Source organism: Numida meleagris, chromosome 19, assembly GCF_002078875.1.
Source record: "Numida meleagris isolate 19003 breed g44 Domestic line chromosome 19, NumMel1.0, whole genome shotgun sequence".
Taxonomy (NCBI): Eukaryota; Metazoa; Chordata; class Aves; order Galliformes; family Numididae; genus Numida; species Numida meleagris.
In genome coordinates this window covers 2,291,743-2,309,448 of record NC_034427.1, presented here as the reverse complement: position 1 = coordinate 2,309,448, position 17,706 = coordinate 2,291,743, and the positions used below count along the sequence as shown (strand labels likewise).

General features: G+C 48.8%; 1 protein-coding gene across 9 annotated transcripts in view; it reads left to right on the top strand.

Annotated features, from left to right (window-relative positions):
* Nucleotides 1–17,706, top strand: part of TOX2 (TOX high mobility group box family member 2) — a 114,944-nt gene that overhangs the window by 34,716 nt on the left and 62,522 nt on the right. For 8 of the 9 annotated variants that reach the window (XM_021416447.1, XM_021416443.1, XM_021416442.1 and 5 more), the window contains exon 2: nt 9,180–9,245. The exons of the other annotated variant lie outside the window; for it this stretch is intronic. In XM_021416447.1, coding sequence (XP_021272122.1) covers nt 9,195–9,245 — 51 coding nt within the window. In that variant the 5' untranslated portion in view covers nt 9,180–9,194. The remainder of the gene's footprint in view (nt 1–9,179; nt 9,246–17,706) is intronic. 9 annotated transcript variants of the gene reach the window in all.

Sequence of the window (17,706 nt, the reverse complement as noted above, 5' to 3'; positions counted from 1 at the left end):
AACGTGGATTGCCATCGTGTTCTAATGAAAACGTTACACAGCAGTACAATTCACAGGGAAGATTAAGAAGATGAATGGAGAGGTCTACAACAGAAAGAACTGAAATTAGAAATGCTTGAGAGAGAGGTGCTTTGGGTTTTTGTTAATAATGGGATAATTAATATTGCTGGGTCGTGTTGGAGTCACTCCTCGCACTGAGCTCTCTGTGGAATTGCTCTTCCTCGAGGTCAGGGTTTTAAGGCCTTGGGGTGTTTTCCCCATTGATGTGCTTGGAGAGCATTGGCGGTGGAGTCACTGACCCTGGAGGCGTTCAAGAGCCGTGTAGATGTGGCACTGCAGAACATGGGTTGCTGGGCATGGAGGTGCTAGGTGGATGGTTGGACCAGATGTTCTTAGAGGTCTTTTCCAACCGGAATGATTCCATGACTCTGCGACTGCGTGGCTTGCTGCCTCCCTCTCCTTGATCCCACAGTGACACCGCACAGGGGAGCTCTTTGCTGGTGGCAATCCTGTTTTCTCCTTTGCTTCTACCGCTGAAGAACCCGGCGTGGCCCGTGGGTGACAGCATGGCCCCGCTCCAGGCGCACCCCTCGACGCTCGATCTGTGAGATGAGCTGTACTTTGTCAGCCCCTTTTTGCAAGTCATAATTCGCACGGCTGTGGGCGATTTGCATACCGCCGGGCGCAGAGCCGTGGGAGCAGATGTCACTGGTGCCAAATATCTGCGTGCTGGAAATTCCTCTCCAGTTGACTGCGGCAGAGGCTCTGTGATTGCTTCCCCCCCCCCCCCCACCGCTTGGTCAGCTTTGCATAATGCTCCCATTCTCGCTCAGGTTGCTTTGAAAATCGATTCTTCATCTCCCTCCGGATCAGGAGCGCTGGGGGACGGGTGCATGTAGGTGCTGGGCAGAGCCCGGCGCTGCCTGCAGGTGGATGGCGTGGGCTGGGCTTTGGGGTGGGCTGCGGGCGAGCAGACTTCAGCTCCACTGCTGAGAGAGCAGCAGCTTTAGAAATAATTCATTAAAATTCCAGTTTTACTTTATGAAGGGCCGTCCAGCAGCGCTCACAGTGTTGTGAGTTACAGGAATTTGTTGGGAGATACTTGGGTGCAGGAACTCAACTTGCCCAGCTGTCAGCAGGCAGCACCAGGAGCACGATGCCTGCTCCTAGGAGATAAAGCTCCCGGCAGCCTTTGTGCTGTCTCCCTCTCTGCAACATGCAGTTGAGTATGCATTTATTTTGCTTAAATTTCACTTTGCAGTTGAGAAGACACAAATAGGTGTTTTCCAGACCCTATCCACGCAGGGTGTGGATGTCAGACCTGCACCTTCTGGGTGCCTGCAGAGAATCATGGAATCATGAGATCATTTGTGCTGGAAGGGACCTTTAAAGGCCACCTAGTCTAACTCCCCTGCAATGAACAGGGACGCCTACAGACAGATCAGGTTGCATCCATCCCCAGGCACGGCTGTGCATCACAGCACCGCTGCCCATGGTGCAAAGCACTCCTGTGAATAAGACAGCTGAACTTGCTGGCTTGTGATTGCTTGCTTCCCAACTGCTCCCTCCCCTCCTTGGCCATTTCAGGGCTGTTGTTTCCCTTCCAAAATCAGCACCTCCATAAGGGCCCGCACAGCGGAGCAGCGCTGGCTGCTGCAGCAGAGGCAGACAGGTAGAAACTCTATTTTTATCTCAGCCCGAGGTTTTATCTCGCAAAACAACAGTGTTTCTAGATGCCTTTGACACTCGCAGCGCTCCTTGCGCAGAGCCTCCTCGGCTTCTTTCAGATCTTTGGACGCTTTCTGCCTCTCCCCATTTCCTGTGAATTACACGTGTTAGCAGTGGGGCAGGCAGTGCAGTTAAGTCTCATTATCACTTACTGTATTTGTTTCAGACTGTCTACATAGCAGCCCAGTGCCAGGAAACCTGCTGCATTCACTCCCCTCCCTCCCTCCCCTGCAATGCACATGGCAGAGGCACTCACAGCTCTCGGGATTATTCAGCTGCTGAGGGAGCAGGAGCAGCTTAGCAAGGGCCCTGGGTTTATTTTGCAGATAAACACCTCCAGCACCTGCGTAAGCTGATAAACAATGCAGGGTGTGCTTGTTGATGGGTTTCGGAGAGGATGTGATGTAGGTGCTGGAGACATGCAGCTCCATCGGTCGTACCTTGCAGATAAATGGCCCTGAGCGCAGTCAGCAGTGGGACAGGGTGCTTCAGGGTGAAGGCAGGGCTGTGCCCCCATGGTAAAGGATTTCTTTATTCCCGGGTTTTGAGAGAAATTGGGAAGGGTTTGATTGGGCTGTACAGCAGCTCTGTGCTCTGAGGAGGAGGGGGTGTGATGTGATGTACCTGGTGTATGGGGATGCTGGGGCACTGCGTGCCTCCCTGCAGCCAGCAGCACCCCAGGCAGCCGCAGCCAAACACGGTCGTTTAGATCAGGATCTGTCCTCAGGGGCAAAACCATAGGATGGAAAAAACCCAACCTCCTCCTCCATGCACAGTGCAGGGGCAAGTGTGAGCACTTCTGAGTTTCTCCAAGCATCGTCCTTTGCTTTGACTGGGAGAAGGAGAGAGGATGGATGGATGGATGGATGGATGGATGGATGGATGGATGGATGGATGAATGGATGGATGGTGGGACGGGTGGATGGATGGTGGGACGGGTGGATGGATGGATGGATGGACTGACTGATGGATGGGTGGATAGATGGATGGATGGATGGATGCAGAGCAGTCTGCTTTATGCTCTGCTGGCAGTGCTGCTTTTGCCTCTTGTTGGAGTCACACAAGAAAGGGTTAAGCAGAATTTTGATCTCGGCAATATTTTCGTGCTTATACATTCTGTTTCTCATTTCCATGACAAAGATGGTAGGAAGAGCAGAATAAGGTACAGAATTTGCAGAGCAATTTTAAGACTGTAATGAGAACAGAAAATAGTAGGGGGAGAAGAATTGTAATTAGAATATGAAATGGGGAAAAAAAAATTAATCTATTTCCATGTCAGTCTTAAGACTGAATTCTGCTGCTCCCTGTAGCTTTCAGTGGACGGATTTTTTTATGTGCCTCTGTGAAGAACTCGAACTCCTTTGCAGGCTCTGAAAGGCCTGGGTAAATGAGTTTAAGTCCTCATTCCCCCCAAATAATGTAATAACAATAATTTGGTGAGAGGCGCACACAGAAAACCGGCCGGTCCATGAGATAAATGAATGCTGTCTGTTGAATACTGTTGGCATTCAGCCTCGAATATGGAGGAACAAAAGGGGAGGCTGAGGAAGGAATTGGGGCAGAAGCCTGGGAAAGGTCTGTCTGATGCTCACGGGGCACAGAAGCACCTGGACACCCTCCTCTTGGCTGGAGGTCTTGCACTGACCTTCCCATCTCACTTGGCCCAGTGCTGTTCTGGGTCCCTCCAGGCCATCACCCTGCAGCAGGAGGCTTTGCTGCCGGCTCTGCAGGAAGGAATTCCACAAGGTGCTGGTTCCAGCAGCACTGGTTCCAGTGGCTGCTGCCTGAGTGCGGGTTGTGAACATTGAGGAAGAGCCATTGCCCGTTCTTGTCTCGGAATTGCATGTGCATCTCTTTGTCCCTCTGCATCATCTCTTTTCCTCATCTGTGCACCACGCCATCTGTGTTGCTCACCCCTCTGTTCCTAGCAGGTGGAAAATACGTGCTTTATCTTTTTATTCTCTGTTCTTTCCCTAATAACTCCTAAATCTTGAATGGCGTTTTCTGGCAGCCGCTGAGAGCTGAGCAGAAGTTGGAAGTGAACTCTCCGGGATGAACGCACCATTTCTTCTCTGGACAATAACAGCTATTTTAAGGCCCATTGTCATGCCTGTGTTGTCAGAATTGCTTTTCTCCAGTGCATTACTTTGCATTTATTGACATTAAATTTAATCTTCCATTTCCTCAGTGCCACTTAGTGCTGTGAGACTCTTAACACAAAGCCATTCAAAGACCGCTTTTAGTTGTGGTCAGCCTGCATAATTTTTGTCTCATTAATAAACTGGAATCCTTCTAGATCACTCCTGTTACGAACTGGGTGGATTATAATGCAGCTGTCTCTCCTCCATGGCCATCCTCCTGCTAAAACCCAGTGGATGTCTTTTTGCTGACTGTGAGTGAAAGGACCTTCCCTTTGGTCCCAGGAGAAGTTGGGTTTGGCTTTTAAGAGCTTTTGGTTTCACGGTGTGGGAGTCAGACCTACGAGTCTGCAGTTTTCTGGATCAGAAATGAAATTTAATTCTGGAAACCCCAAATTAAAAAAGTAAAAACCAAACACACCTGGAACCTGCCTGCAATTCCAGTTCCTTTTGTAGCAGAGCCTGGCTGGTGGGCTATGCACTGTGTTTGTGAGCTTGGAATCCTGTAGAGCAGATGTGTGAATCTCACTTGGCTGTTCAAAGTGGTTGCTTTGCTTGGTTGGTTTTGTTGTTTGTATTTTTTCCCTTTTGTCTGTCCCATTCGTTGCTCACTTGGCTCTTTCCAAGGAGGATGTTCCAGTCTGGGCGCAACTGAAATCTGCACAATGCAGTGTGAATCGTTCTGGCCTTTTCCATGTGGTTTTAATTTCTGGTCGGCTGTTGTACCTTGGTCACCCCTTGGCATCACCAGCTGTGCAGTAGGCTCCTGCTTCTGCTATGTTTGAGAAATAACTGTTACTATAGTTTTATCCTATTTGTAAATTGTTCTTTAAAAAAAAAAACAACACACTTCTTTTTCTACACAGCTTTAAGGCTTAAGCCTTCGCTTGTATCCATCTGAACCTACCCCTACGATGATTTGTTATTAAGTAGAAAAAAACACAGCTTTGTGGGAACCAGTTGGCTCCCACCAGTGCTTGGTTGTGCAGCCCTTTCGTGGATGCGCTGCCACTGACACCTCTGTGACGCTTTGCTGCCTTCTAACAACATTTGTCCAGAAGCAAACTGCAGTAAGTGTCGAGGCTGGTGGCTGCACGGAGGCTGGGAAACACGGAGCTTTCCTGCAGGAGCATTCTGGGGGGTTCGTAAATCTGTGTCTGAACCCGTGACCCTCTCTGACAGCAGCAACTGAGGGGCCATCCAAGCATTGCAGTGGACAAATAAATAATGCTAAGTAGATCACTATGGGCCAGAGGTTGTGTAAAGACCTTAATGGGGGAAACTGCAGTTAAAGAGATTAAGCTAACCTCAGCCCTGTATTCTCTGGAGAGGCGTGATACTAAATGACTCTGGTAGGAAATCACAGCGCGGCTCTGCAGGCAGCTGGGGGCAGGGCTGCAGCGAGCTGTTCCCATCCCAGGGCTGTGTGCTGACAGCTCCATCCGTGCCAGCACGGGGAGCTGCTGGGTGCTGTGCTGCTGCCCATAGGGCTGAGCCTGGGGGCAGGTGTCCCAGAGTGTCACCGTGGGGATGCAGGGCTGGAAGCTGTGTTTATTGACTGGTTTTATTTTGTTGACAGGATGAGAGGTAATGGCTATGAGATGCACTGGGGGAGGCTCAGGTTGGATGTTAGGAAAAACTTCTCAGAAAGAGCGGTGATGCAGTGGCACAGGCTGCCCAGGGAGGTGTGGGAGTCACTGTCCCTGGAGGTGTTAAAGACCCGTAGAGATGTAGCATGGAGGGACATGGATTAGCAGGCATGGTGGGATGGGTTGGGGTTGGACTAAATGATCTTAGAGGTCTTTTCCAACCTTAATGATTCTATGATTTTCTATATTTGCTCTGTGTGATGTGCTGAGGACATGGAGACCAGGTGCATCCCAGCCACGACAGGTGCTGTCCCAGTGCACCCTGTTTGGAAATGAGAGTGCCATGGCCAAGAGGGGACCTGCTGCTGCATCTTGCACAAGGAGCAAAGTGGAGGGGAGTGCTTGTGTCTCTGAGCAGTAGGGATTGCTGGGAGCATCCCATTCCTTCTTCACTGTGTGTTAAGTAGCTGCTCGGTGGTGGTGGCTTTTGGTCACTGCTGCATTTGCGTTAATAGTTCACTTTCTAAAAGCTCCAGTGGACTTGCAGTTAGAGTGGCCCAACTCAGTATTGCCACCACCAAATGTTAAATTTCTGGCAAGACCCCTCAAAAAAAGGGAGAAAGGAAAAATAAAAAAAGGAGATTAAAAAATTAAAACAAGTAGTTTGGAAAATTTGCAGGTGTCACCGAAGCCATTCCTCATATGCGCGCTGCCAACATATTTCTTACAAACCTGAAAGCTGACGTTTCCATCGCAGCTCACAGCTCTTGGGCAATAAAAGGACGTGATAAGGTTCATAATAAAGCTGCACGAGCTGGCAGTGCCAGCCATGAGCACGTAGCACCTTCCCCAGCCTCGGCAGGGCTGGGTGTCCTTCCAGCAGCTCCCTCCCTGGGAACAAACATTTACCCCACGTGTTTGCACAGAGCTGATCCCGAGGTGTGCTTGCCCTGGGGCCGCCCCAGCTCGCTGCACACGCCTCTTGTTTTTCTCACATCTAATTAACGTGGGCCCTGCATGACCCCTGGGCTTGTCTACAGCTCTGACAATGCTGTGGGGCCGGGAGAAGCCCCCAGGTGCAGCGTGACATTGGGTCACAGTGCGATGTCGGGTAGCGGCGTGAGGTTGGATCGCAGCGCATCGTCCCCACTGTTCCCAGTTCCAGGTCTGGCTGTGCAGGTTTCAGACTCCCAGGTTTCAGATGCAGAGCGCTCACAGCTCCCTCTGCTCATCCCCAATCCACACGGGAGAGTTGAGGATTAGCCACAGCCGCCAGTTTGCTCCATGGGCTGCTTCTGTTAACATAAGAGCGACAAAAATGAAGTGATTGCCAAAGAGCAAAGGCGCGATCAAGACAGCAGCACAGGAGCGGGTTCCTTGCAAAATTAGCAAGGACTTGAAAAAGATAACTGCTGCTCCACATGTGTGCATTGCTCAGCACAGGTGTGGTGAATGTGAGGGGTCAAAGTGCAGTGGATGGCTGCACCCGGAGCATGGTGAATGGGGAGGAAACATTTGGAACCAACAGGACGTATTAAAATGCCCATATCTGCTGTAAATCAATGTGGAATGATGGGGCTGATTCTTCTGAAGTGCGTTCTGTAGCAAGTCAATAATGAGAGGTGGGAGAGCACATTGCTTATCTGCTCCACCTGGCTGCTGGGTAAGTGGCAGAAGTCTAATTGAAAAAAATATTCTGATGGGAGAATTTCTCATAGATTTGTTTGCAGCCTCATAGCCTGGGAGAAAGGGGACAAAAATCAGCACCGGGGAACTTCCGAAGTTCCAATGTCATTTCGAGCCTTGATTTTCAGGCTCGCTGCTCAGGCTGGCAATCAGAGGCACTGTAATTTTGAAGGAAGGATTCATTACCGTTATTATGAAGGCATAAAGGGCAGAAGGAAGTGTGGAACGGAGGTAGGAATGGTAAGAAGCTGTAAAAAAAACATTCTGACAAACAAGAGTGGGATGGAGAAAGGAGAGCGCTCTTCCTGCCCCGGCAGTCCCCAGTGGAAGATGCCTTGTCCATCGCTTCCCCTGTCCCAAAGGGATGGGCACCCCACAGCTGGTGCTGCTGCCATGCTGAAGGCCTGCACCTTTCCACCACCTTGTGCCACCTCCATTGCAAACCCAGTCTGCTCCGCTCGGGCTGGCAGAGGGTTTTTAGGCTGTGGAGCTGATTGAGTCTGCACACCAGGAAAGCCGTCAGCTCCAGCTGGGAGCGTGTTAGCAGCAGTGGCTGTGCCGGCAATCATTTTACACATGGAGGGGAATTCCATTCAGTGTGTCTTGCTTCTGGGATTGCTGCTGGTCCTGGAAAGCCCTTAGGGATGCTGGTGCTTGCTGCGTCCCGCTGCTCCTTCCCCACCGAGGGGTTGTAGGGAATCCTGCACATGTGTGGGGATCCCCATCCATCCCGCTGCACTTGCTGCCGCTGTTAGCTGGTGAATCGCTGTAATTTTTCTGCTTTTAATTGGTTTTCTGTGCTGTCCCAGAGGAGGGTTCAGCAATTAGAGGTGTCTGTGCACTCTGACGCCACGCACGGCTCTGCTAACTCTGCGGACTTTAATAGCTAATCCAGCGGCACTCAGAGAAATGGAGGTGTAATTAATAGCCTACGCAAAAACCTTCACCTGGCTTTATTTAGGTTTCTCTTTTATTGGCCTTAATGTGGCCCGTTTCTGTTAAGGCATAACTGGTTGTCAGCCTCATATTGGAGAGCAAGGGGACGTGTACAGGGTGAGCAATCTGCAATTCATCATCCGGTTGTAAGGGCAAGAGAGCTGGCTCTTCCCCTTGTTAAGTGCACGGTGTCATTCACAGCTGTACCTCCATCCTTGTCTCCGGAGTGTTTTATGGCATATCCCATTTTATTGCCATAATTAATTTGTGAACTTTACCTCCAGAACTGCCCCAGCCACACTCTGAGTCAATTCTAGATGGCATTTTTCCTTCATTTGGAGCTGCAGCAAGTGATCAGCTCCGGCTGTAGCTAATTAACGAGGAGAGTTTTGCAGCTCTCCATGGGGGTTTAGCATCTAATCTCTGGCTCCAGCAGCTCAGAACCAGGTGAAGGCAGCAGGCATGCTTGCAGCAGCCGTGGGAGCACACCATGCTCAGGGTGCCCCTGGCTGCCTGTCCACAGAGATCCAGTCCCAGCGGGCAGGAGGGGACGAGGAGAAGGGGAGGAAATATGTCTTCTTGCACATGGAGTTTGCAAACAACACCAAACTGCCAGGATGGGGAATTGGGCTTAGGGTAGAACTCCCTGTGCACATCCTGTGTCTGCTTTGGGGATAAAGGAATATGTAGGTGTCTGGAAGAGAACTGAAGGTGACCTGCCCGTCTTGGAAATTTCCACTGATGGAAGTTGGCTTTTTATAGTTCACTGATGGTGTAGTGGGAATTTTAGGCAGAACTTCATTTCAGTGCCGCTGCTGCTGGGTGAATCTGTGGATTTGCACAGTTTTGCACAGTTTTGGTTTGTTTGAATTGGAGTGACTCATTCTTTCATTTTGCTGAAAGAATTATCATAACCATGCTATGTTACCACCTCGCATTGCAATACCAGTGATGTACACGAGCTCATACACGCTCAGAAGTACACAAGGACCAGCTCAGGACTTCGTTCTGCACATCTTGGCTCTGGAAAGAGCCAGGAAAGCACATAACCCTGGCACACAGATGGCATTTCTCTAACTCTAACTTTCTTTTGCCATTCTAGTTTGATGGGGAGAACATGTACATGGGAATGAACGACAATACCCAGGAGTTTCTGTCGGCAAATCAGGTAAGCGTTGTTGGGGTTGGGTGGGTTGTGTGCACAGGGTGGGGGAGGCTTCCTAGGAGACCTAGGCCATGGCAGAGCTCGAGTGCTGGGAGATCTCCAGGAACCCGTGCTCCTGGGATGGCAGAAGGGTGCACAGAGGAGGTCAGCATCCTTCAGTGTAAATGGAGAAGCAACCGGTGTTTCTAGAGGTGAGGTTTCTGAGCTCTGTGTGTAGCGCAGGTGCCTCCCTCCTGCCCCCACGCAGAGCATTTCCTGTAGCTGAATAGGCTGACAGTGAGCTGGTTTGGGGAGAAGAAAGGAATCAAAGGTTTCCTGTTCTGGAGCTATTAACCCTTGTGGGAAGGATCAGAATAGAACTGTTCACGTCTCACAGGGGTCTCTGTGAACACATGGAGCAGGAATGGCCCTTCAGTGGAGCCTAAATATGTATAGATGAATATTTACGTGCCTAGGTCCTGCTGGGAGGGGAGAACTTCAGCACGTGCTTACCTGTCTTTCTAACTGGGAGGTCAGAGGTGGTCCCACCTGTGTTCTTCTGTGATCCTTGGCATGAAACCTCTCATCGAAAGGGAAAACACAAGTTCATCACTAATATTCTTGAGTTGAGCCACTTCGTTGTGTGACCACAGCCACGTGCGGTGCAGACTGTGATGAGTCCAGTGTGGACTCGGTGCAGTGCAAGGCCATGAAAGACAGCTGGGTGAAGATTTCCATCTATCCCCATATGCTGCTGGCTTTGCCCTGGAGCTGCATGGGGTGAGATGTCTGTGAACACCTGCTGCTAGGGTTGGGAGTTGCCACAGCATTGCTATAAATTAGGAGGCTGGTGAATATCTAACTTGGGTACCAATGATGAAAAAAATATCAGTATATTGAACAGGATGAAAACCTGTTGTTCATCTTCTTAGAGTGTGAGACCACACGGGCAGAGGGTTGTTCTCGTGCAAGAAGTGTTTCCAAGAGTGGGGAAGGAGCTGCAAACTTTGTGCTCTAAGGTGATTCAGCTGTTCAAACACAGTCAGCCAACCAAGGCTCTGCTCGTGGTCAGCACTGGGAATTGCCACAGGCTGAGTAAAGGCACAAAGGAACAGGGTGGCCTCAGGGTGCTGCAGGTTGGGGTTCAGCTTCATCCCACCCTGCGTTGCTCAGAGCATCTGGACAGGTGATGGGCACCATCAGAAATGAGCAGCAGCTTCGTTACAAAGCAATTAATAAACCTGTGGATTGCTCTACACTGTGCTTTTCCCTCCTCTGGACTATGCCATGAGCTCAGCAGACGGTGATTGGTGACAGTGTGTGTGGGACTGCTTTGTGCCCCAGGGCACAGGTTCTGTGGGGTGGGGAGCATCGTGGTGGGAAGTTCAGGGGCCTCTCGTGACCCTTCTGAGCCTTCTCCCATCATCACTGTCAGTTCACCTCTCCCTGTATACCCTCACATCATTGCGTGTTTACCGCTGAGCGCTTTATAGCACTGGTCATGACTTTATTACTAATAACCCAGCTCCTCTAATTAAATGAGGAATCCAGATGTTTTTTATTGTTCGTTCAACCTGTTGGAGCCTGAATGAGTATGTTAAACAGCAGGAGAGCACTTTCACAGCCCCATTTGGGAGGCAGCTAAATCATCAGCTGCTGGATGCCCACACAGCACAGGTGGGATAGTGTTCAGTCCGCAGCACCTGTGGGGATAAAGACAAGTTCTGCACGCTAATTACAGGGGCCAGCACACCATAATTGATGGATATGATGTTTTCCTCCCGTTGTGGTCCTAAGCTGCTTGGTCACACTGTGCACCATTAGGCACTGCCACCGCAGAGGGATCTTCACTGGGGCTGGATGCTCACACTGCTCTGGGTTATAGGGTCTTGCCTTTTGCTTCTGGGTCTGTAGTTTGCATTTTCTAGTGATTTTTCTTTCATAATACCCAGGGGGAGTTAGGTGGAAAGCAGAATTCAGTTTACCGCACCTCCTCCCATTTAAATGGTTTCTGTCCATCATGGTAATGCTTTGCATTTCTCATCCAGAGATGCAGCAACTGCTTAAGCTCTGGAGCCATCCCTTCCCATCACATAGATAAAATTATTCTCATTTTACCACTGCAGAGCCTGCACGTAGTGTAGGCTCAGTAGCAGTCCATGGAAAACATTGTGAAGCTGCAGCATCCCAGCATCACCTTCTCACAGCCCCTTCCACAGTCTTCATCCTAAGCAGCCTCTCATGGCAGGAGCATGGGGAAGGCAGGATGGCTTCCCTCTCCTTCTTCTCCTGTGCTGCAGAGCTGCTAACTTGTACAAACAAACTGCCATGAGCATTGTAAAGCCAGCTGATCTGCTTTCCTCTTAATCTTCTTTTATGTGATTGCTTGTGTGCTGTACTCCGCGTTTCTTGTTTTCATCCCAAAAGGGGTTTGTCTCAGCTGAGAGCTAAATGCAGAAATGCAGGAGCCTAAAACACAATGAGAGCACTGACAGATCCGTACCTGCGCCGGCACAGGTTGCTTGGGGAAAATAATTCCTCTTGTTCCACCAAATAGCAGGGACATTTGACCCCAGAAATGAGTCAAATGTGAAATGTAACTCAACCCCCAGCAGGAGCCGGAGCATAAATGCGAGCTGACATCTGATCAAACAGTCGTGGACATCTGACCCCCGAGATGAGTGAGGGATCTGTCGTGTCTCCTGAATCAGCACAGCATCATTCCCCACCACTGCCCATTTTCCTTCTCTCCTTCCCCACCCCCAAACAAAGACAAGGAATTAATGCAAAATCCCAAGAAATGCACAGAATGACAGCTGGGTGAAGTATCATGAAAGAGATGCAAGAGTGCTGTTAAAAGAAACAAAAACACCTGCAAAGTCAATAAGGGAAGGCATTCATCGAGTCCTTACTGATGGGGAGAGTAACCTCACATAGGGCACATATGCAATCGGGTGGGAGCGGGTTGGCTTTGGCTTTGAGGTGTGGGGATCCCATGAGTGCAGCAGTAATGCTGTCACGCTGATGTGTGCGTTCACCAGATTTCTACTCACTCCATCGCCTTTCTCTGGCTGCTCCTGGGTCAGTGGGTGCTTCAAAGGAGCAAAGAGCTCATTACTTACCACCGGGCACTTTTGATCCTAATCCCAGGAGCTTTCTGCGCACGGCTTGTTCCAGCTGAGCAGCACTCTGGTTTCTATACCGACAAGTTAATTTGTGCAACTCCTTGTGCAAACACTGTTACGCATCAGTGTCATTTATTCAAGCCAGAAGGATGCCTTGCCATAAGCAGCTCCTTCCCTTTGTGGCTGAGAGCACAGCAAGGACCCCACTGCTGTGTCTGTGGGTGTTTAACATATTCTTGCTAATTTTGACACGATATTTCCATGTGGTGTAATGTAAAGCTGGGGTTTCTCTTGCTGTATGCAAGTCAGCAGGAGCTCAGCTGAATAAGTGCACTGGGGGAAATGGAGTTAAGAGAGGTTAGATTTGTCACACACACACGTACATCTGTTTTCAGATGCGTCCCTTCACAAACGTTAGCATGAGGTTTCACATGCCTGCCCATTCCTGCACGCATGGAATCCATCTGCACGTGTATGCGTGCTTGGATGTGGATAAATCAACATTTATCTATTGCATCTATTGCCCTTTATCTGTTTATCTCCATACATCTTCAAGCCGGGGTCTGTATTAGCCATAATAGATACAGTGAGTCGCTGATCTGCTGGGTCAAATGGTCAGGGCTCCTTGATCAGCCGTCAGGATGCATTACAGCAGGGCCTCCGGTGGGGCTTGAATTACAACTTACATTTGACTCATTTCTGGGGTCAAAACGTCCCTCTTATTTGACCGAATGACAGAAATTGTATAATTTGTATATATCCCTGAGCCATATGTGCTCTGAGTGCCACTCTAATGTGTTTTATAAAGGCACAGCTGTCTTGGTGACTTATTTAAAATGGGATTTTGAAGTAGTGTTCTTGCCATTTAATGTCCTCATTCAGGGTTACACAAGGTTTATCAAATAATAAATAACGTTTAGAACATTCATTTTAGCATAACAATGGGTTTGCTAGTTATAAGGAACTAGACGTCACAATAAAGCTGTGTTTGGTAAATAAGCAATAATGTAGAAAGCAACTGATGGCATAATTAGAAATTAATGACAGCACGGGAAGCGTCAGATACCTTCCTGGCATGCTGCGAGTGCTGAGACGAGACAGAGCTCCTCCTGGCAGGCTGTGCTATAAAACATGCCATCAAACCTTGTCACAATCCTGGCAGACGCGCCGCACTCCCACCTCCCGGGCCTCCCACCCAGCTCGGCTGAATCGTGGAGAAATAGCAACAGTTGGTAAAATAAAACTGTGCTCCAGCAGATACCTGAGGGTGAGCATCAGTGGTCCCCGCCCGTGGTGGGGAGCATGCAGCCTGAGGCCTGCATTGCTAGGCAGCCAGGAGCCACCGCCTGGGAGGGCAATTAGAGGCTGCTAACGAAGACACTGCTGTCCTTTCCTAATGCCTGCTGCTTTCCTCGGTGGCTGGACTAGATAATCCTACTGATCCTTTCCAGCCTTAGTGACTCTATGATTCCTCCCTGTCAGGAGCTGGAGGGCAGGACAACGTGGACATTTCCCCCTTGTGTTTTCCTTCCATCGGTGGCTTTGGTGAGGATTGCTGGCAGTGCAGTTGCTGGGTGATAATGCGTGCTTGTGTTGTTCCATCCCTTACCTCCCAGGGCATGTGGATTTGGAGGAGTTTTCAGCAATTTGTCCCGATTGCCTGAGGCTCATAGTTGCAGCAGGTTGCTCATGGTGAGCACGTCTGCTTCTCAGGCCTGGCTTTCCTCCAGAAGGAAGGCTGGAAGATGACCACGCATGTGGCTGAGCAGGACTGTGGGCAACCCTTCCCTTGGCTCATCCCACTAAAGACTGCACAGCACGGTGGTGGAGGAAAGCTCAGAGCCCACCATGGTGTGGTTGTAATTTCCACTCAAGTCCGTGGATGAGCTTTTAGAGTTGTTGATCCTTAGGGATCCCTTCCAACTTGGGATATTCTATGATTCTATGATTCTAAGCAGTGTGATCGGTTTTTGCATCTGAAAAAAAACTACAAGTTCATTTTAAATTGGAGGAGATAGGTCTCAGGGTCTTCGTAATCTCTTGATCTAGGCTGTACATTGATGACAGGAGCAGATGACGGTCAGAGGATGATCAGTGTTAGAGAAAATCGCTGACATAAGTTGAAAGATGTTAGAGAGAGGACTCTGGCCCCCAGGCATGGAGAGCTCTGATGCTCCTGAAAGTCTACCGGTATCATGCGCCTTGCCTTGCATTTGACATATGCATGTATGTCTCTCTCTATATATATGTATAATACATATGTATATTTAAAGATCCCTGGTGAAGAGAAATGAGCTTTGTACAGATTTGAAGTAGGAAGAAAGGACTAAACTGCACTGGCAGTGTGGTGGAAGTCGGAGTGTGCACTGCAGCAGGACTAAGATTTTACTCCTTTCCTGCTGTTCTTAAAGTAATGCTGTATAATTTCATATGTTGTGCTAGAGAATAAAAAATAGAGGGAAGACACTGATAGATATTAAATGCCTTTCTCAGCAGACAATTCAAGAGAAATCTCATGTGCTATTTTAGAATGAACAGTAGAGAGTTACATGTCAGTTATTACAATCAGCAGCTAATGGAAACCCTTCCAGATGGGGTTTTGGAGGTGAGCACAACTGTAGCTGATGATCCAAGCTCGTGAATTTTGTATGAACTCTTACGTGACAGTGACATTTTTGAAAAGTGAAGTCAGGAAGCAGTTCCTGTAACTTCATCTAAGCAACCAAAGCTTCCATTGCTGGTGTAGTGCTTGAACAAGACAATAGTAAAAAAAAGCCTGGGTGTTCTAGAGCAACATCATCTTCAACCCTTGTTCTCAAAGGACTCCTAAGATGTTAACAATAGGGTGTTTGAAAAACATCACGGAATGAAAAGCTAATGTGACTGGGCAGTTCTGAGACCAAACGAATCATCTTTGTTTCTGCTGCATTTACTCTAGGGGGAAAAAAACTCAACGGAAGAGATGCGTTAGGTGGTGTGGAAAGCGCCTTGTAGGGAGAGAAAACTCCGAGGTTGTTGTGATGGTTGAAAAATTTCTTCTCAGAAAGAGTGGTGATGCAGTGGCACAGGCTGCCAGGGATGTAGTGGAGTCGCCGTCCATGGAGGTGTTCAAGAACCATGGAGATGTGGCACTTGGGGACACGGTTTAGTGGTGGTGATGGGTTGACAGTTGGACTTGATGATCTTAGAGGTCCTTTCCAGCCTTTGTGATTCTATGATTCTATGATTCCAGGCATCTGGTCAGGCTAAGTCATGCTGAAGGAGATCTGCTGGGATGTGGGGTGTCTCCCATGGCATAAGGGGCACATGGGCTGGCTGGCTGGCAATGCTGATGAGTTGCTAAAGCCAACAGCTAATAAAATAGCAGCAAAATATAGAGGCAGCCAACAACATTTATCACTTTATCAAAAATTTCCCACTGTGTTCCATGCTAGTGGAAGTGAGTGCACGTGGTGCCTGTGGAGCTGCTGCTTTTGATGCAAAACGTTGGGGAACCTGGGCAGCTCTGGGGGGAGCAGCTCACACTTTGGAACCACCGGCATCTCATTGGTATGATGTTGTGTGTGCTCAAAAACCTGCCCCTCTGGTCAGCCACTGCTCTAGAGAGCCAAATTACTGCTGCGAAGCCATGTGATGGGGAGCTGGGGCTTGCCATGCTCATGGATGCTGAGCTCTGTTCGCATCGTTATCTCTAAGCCACAACGAGCAAGATGTTCTGCCGTGCCTTGTTGGGGGTTGGATTTGGCTCCTGCTCGTGAATGCAGAGATTTGTTTGCTTCTGGTATGGACCTCTGGGGAGTGGCTTTGGGAAATTGTGTTTATCTGGGGAAATGTAGCATCGTGGGCTGCAGAAATACCAAAAAAATTCCAGGCCCTGTGCTCTTGAGATTTCCTTTCCCAACTGATGGATTGCTTCTCCTGTCCCATCGGAGCCTGTGTTTGGGTCTGTGGCCACTGCGGGGCGATTAGCTGGGGAATCGCTCACTTCCAGCAGGAAGATGTTGCTTGCCACTTCAGAGTTTGGATGGAGGCCTGTGCAAACAGGAAGGCACCTCCGTGGCCGCAGGATGAGCCCTCTGCTCCCCAAGGGTGTGGGGCTGCTCGGGTGTGTTTGGGGTGGGCTCAGCCCCAGCACTGTGCTTCCATGACCCTGGCTTGAGGCTGTGCATCCCAAGAGCAAGCACACCACCGCTCACACCAGGCTCACATGTTTGCTCCAAAATCTACGTGCTCATGCAATCTGGCAGGAGAGCAGACCTGACAGTTTGTCCTTCTGAGAGATGATGGCGTGAAAGGTGGCAAAGCTGACCCAGGGCTCTGTGATCAGCTCGTGTGCCCGTCACCTGCATCACAGCCCTGCGTCCTGTCCGTCGGTGGCACTGTCATGCTGTCATGGCCAGCAGCCTCTGAGATTTATCTCAGACCGGGAAATTCATCAGCAGTCGCCAAAAGTGTCTGCGCTCATGCTGTGTGCTCAGGTCTATGCATTTGTGTACACTGTAAAGGGCAAAATATGACTTGGCTTTTATTACTTTAATTAAAACATGAGTGAAGGGTATGAGATTCATATTAAATTGTATTTTCCTGGCTGCTGTGTGAAGGGCTAACTGATCTGATTACCATGAAGATTACAAACTATCAAAGTGAAAAAGAGCTTTTTGCAAGTATTTCATATTAAACCTTCAAACATAACACTTTAAGAATAATTATGGTTGTATTACTGGAAAATGATTCATGAATTCTGAATAAATATAAGACCCTTAAAGGGAAATGTTCCAAGACCACAGTTTTTGTTCCAATCTGATGAAATTTAGTATCATTTTGCAGCTGTAGAATAAAATGAAAAAAAAAAATATGTACATAGGCTGTATTGAGTATATGTCAGACTAAACTAATGAGATTTTTTTCATCAACTCTGAGCACGCACGCACACAAATGGAATAGCCGTTCTCATTTTCTGTAATAGAAAGCAGCGAAGAGAAGGGAGAAAGGATCTTAGCGCTCACATGCCTTTATTCTAGCCTTGATTGTTAAATAATATATTTAAAGTTCTCGTGGCCTGACTGCAGAATGTTTGAACTGACATTAATGGGGACAGGAGAGAAAAGAGGCAGCTAAAGGGAAAAAAAAGTGAGGAAGGGCCAGGACTGGGGATTTTATTGGTATTCCCAGTGGGCTGTAATAAAGATACTTTTCACACAATACAGTGAATGTTTACAGCAGACAATTTAGTTTCCTTCCAACAATTATGAGAGAAATTGAATCTCAGGAAATGTTAGTTTTCCCTAAAATTAGACATAACAATAAAGATACCCCTGCAAGTTTATTAAGGAGGGAAGAAAAGAAAAGCCATCAGTCTC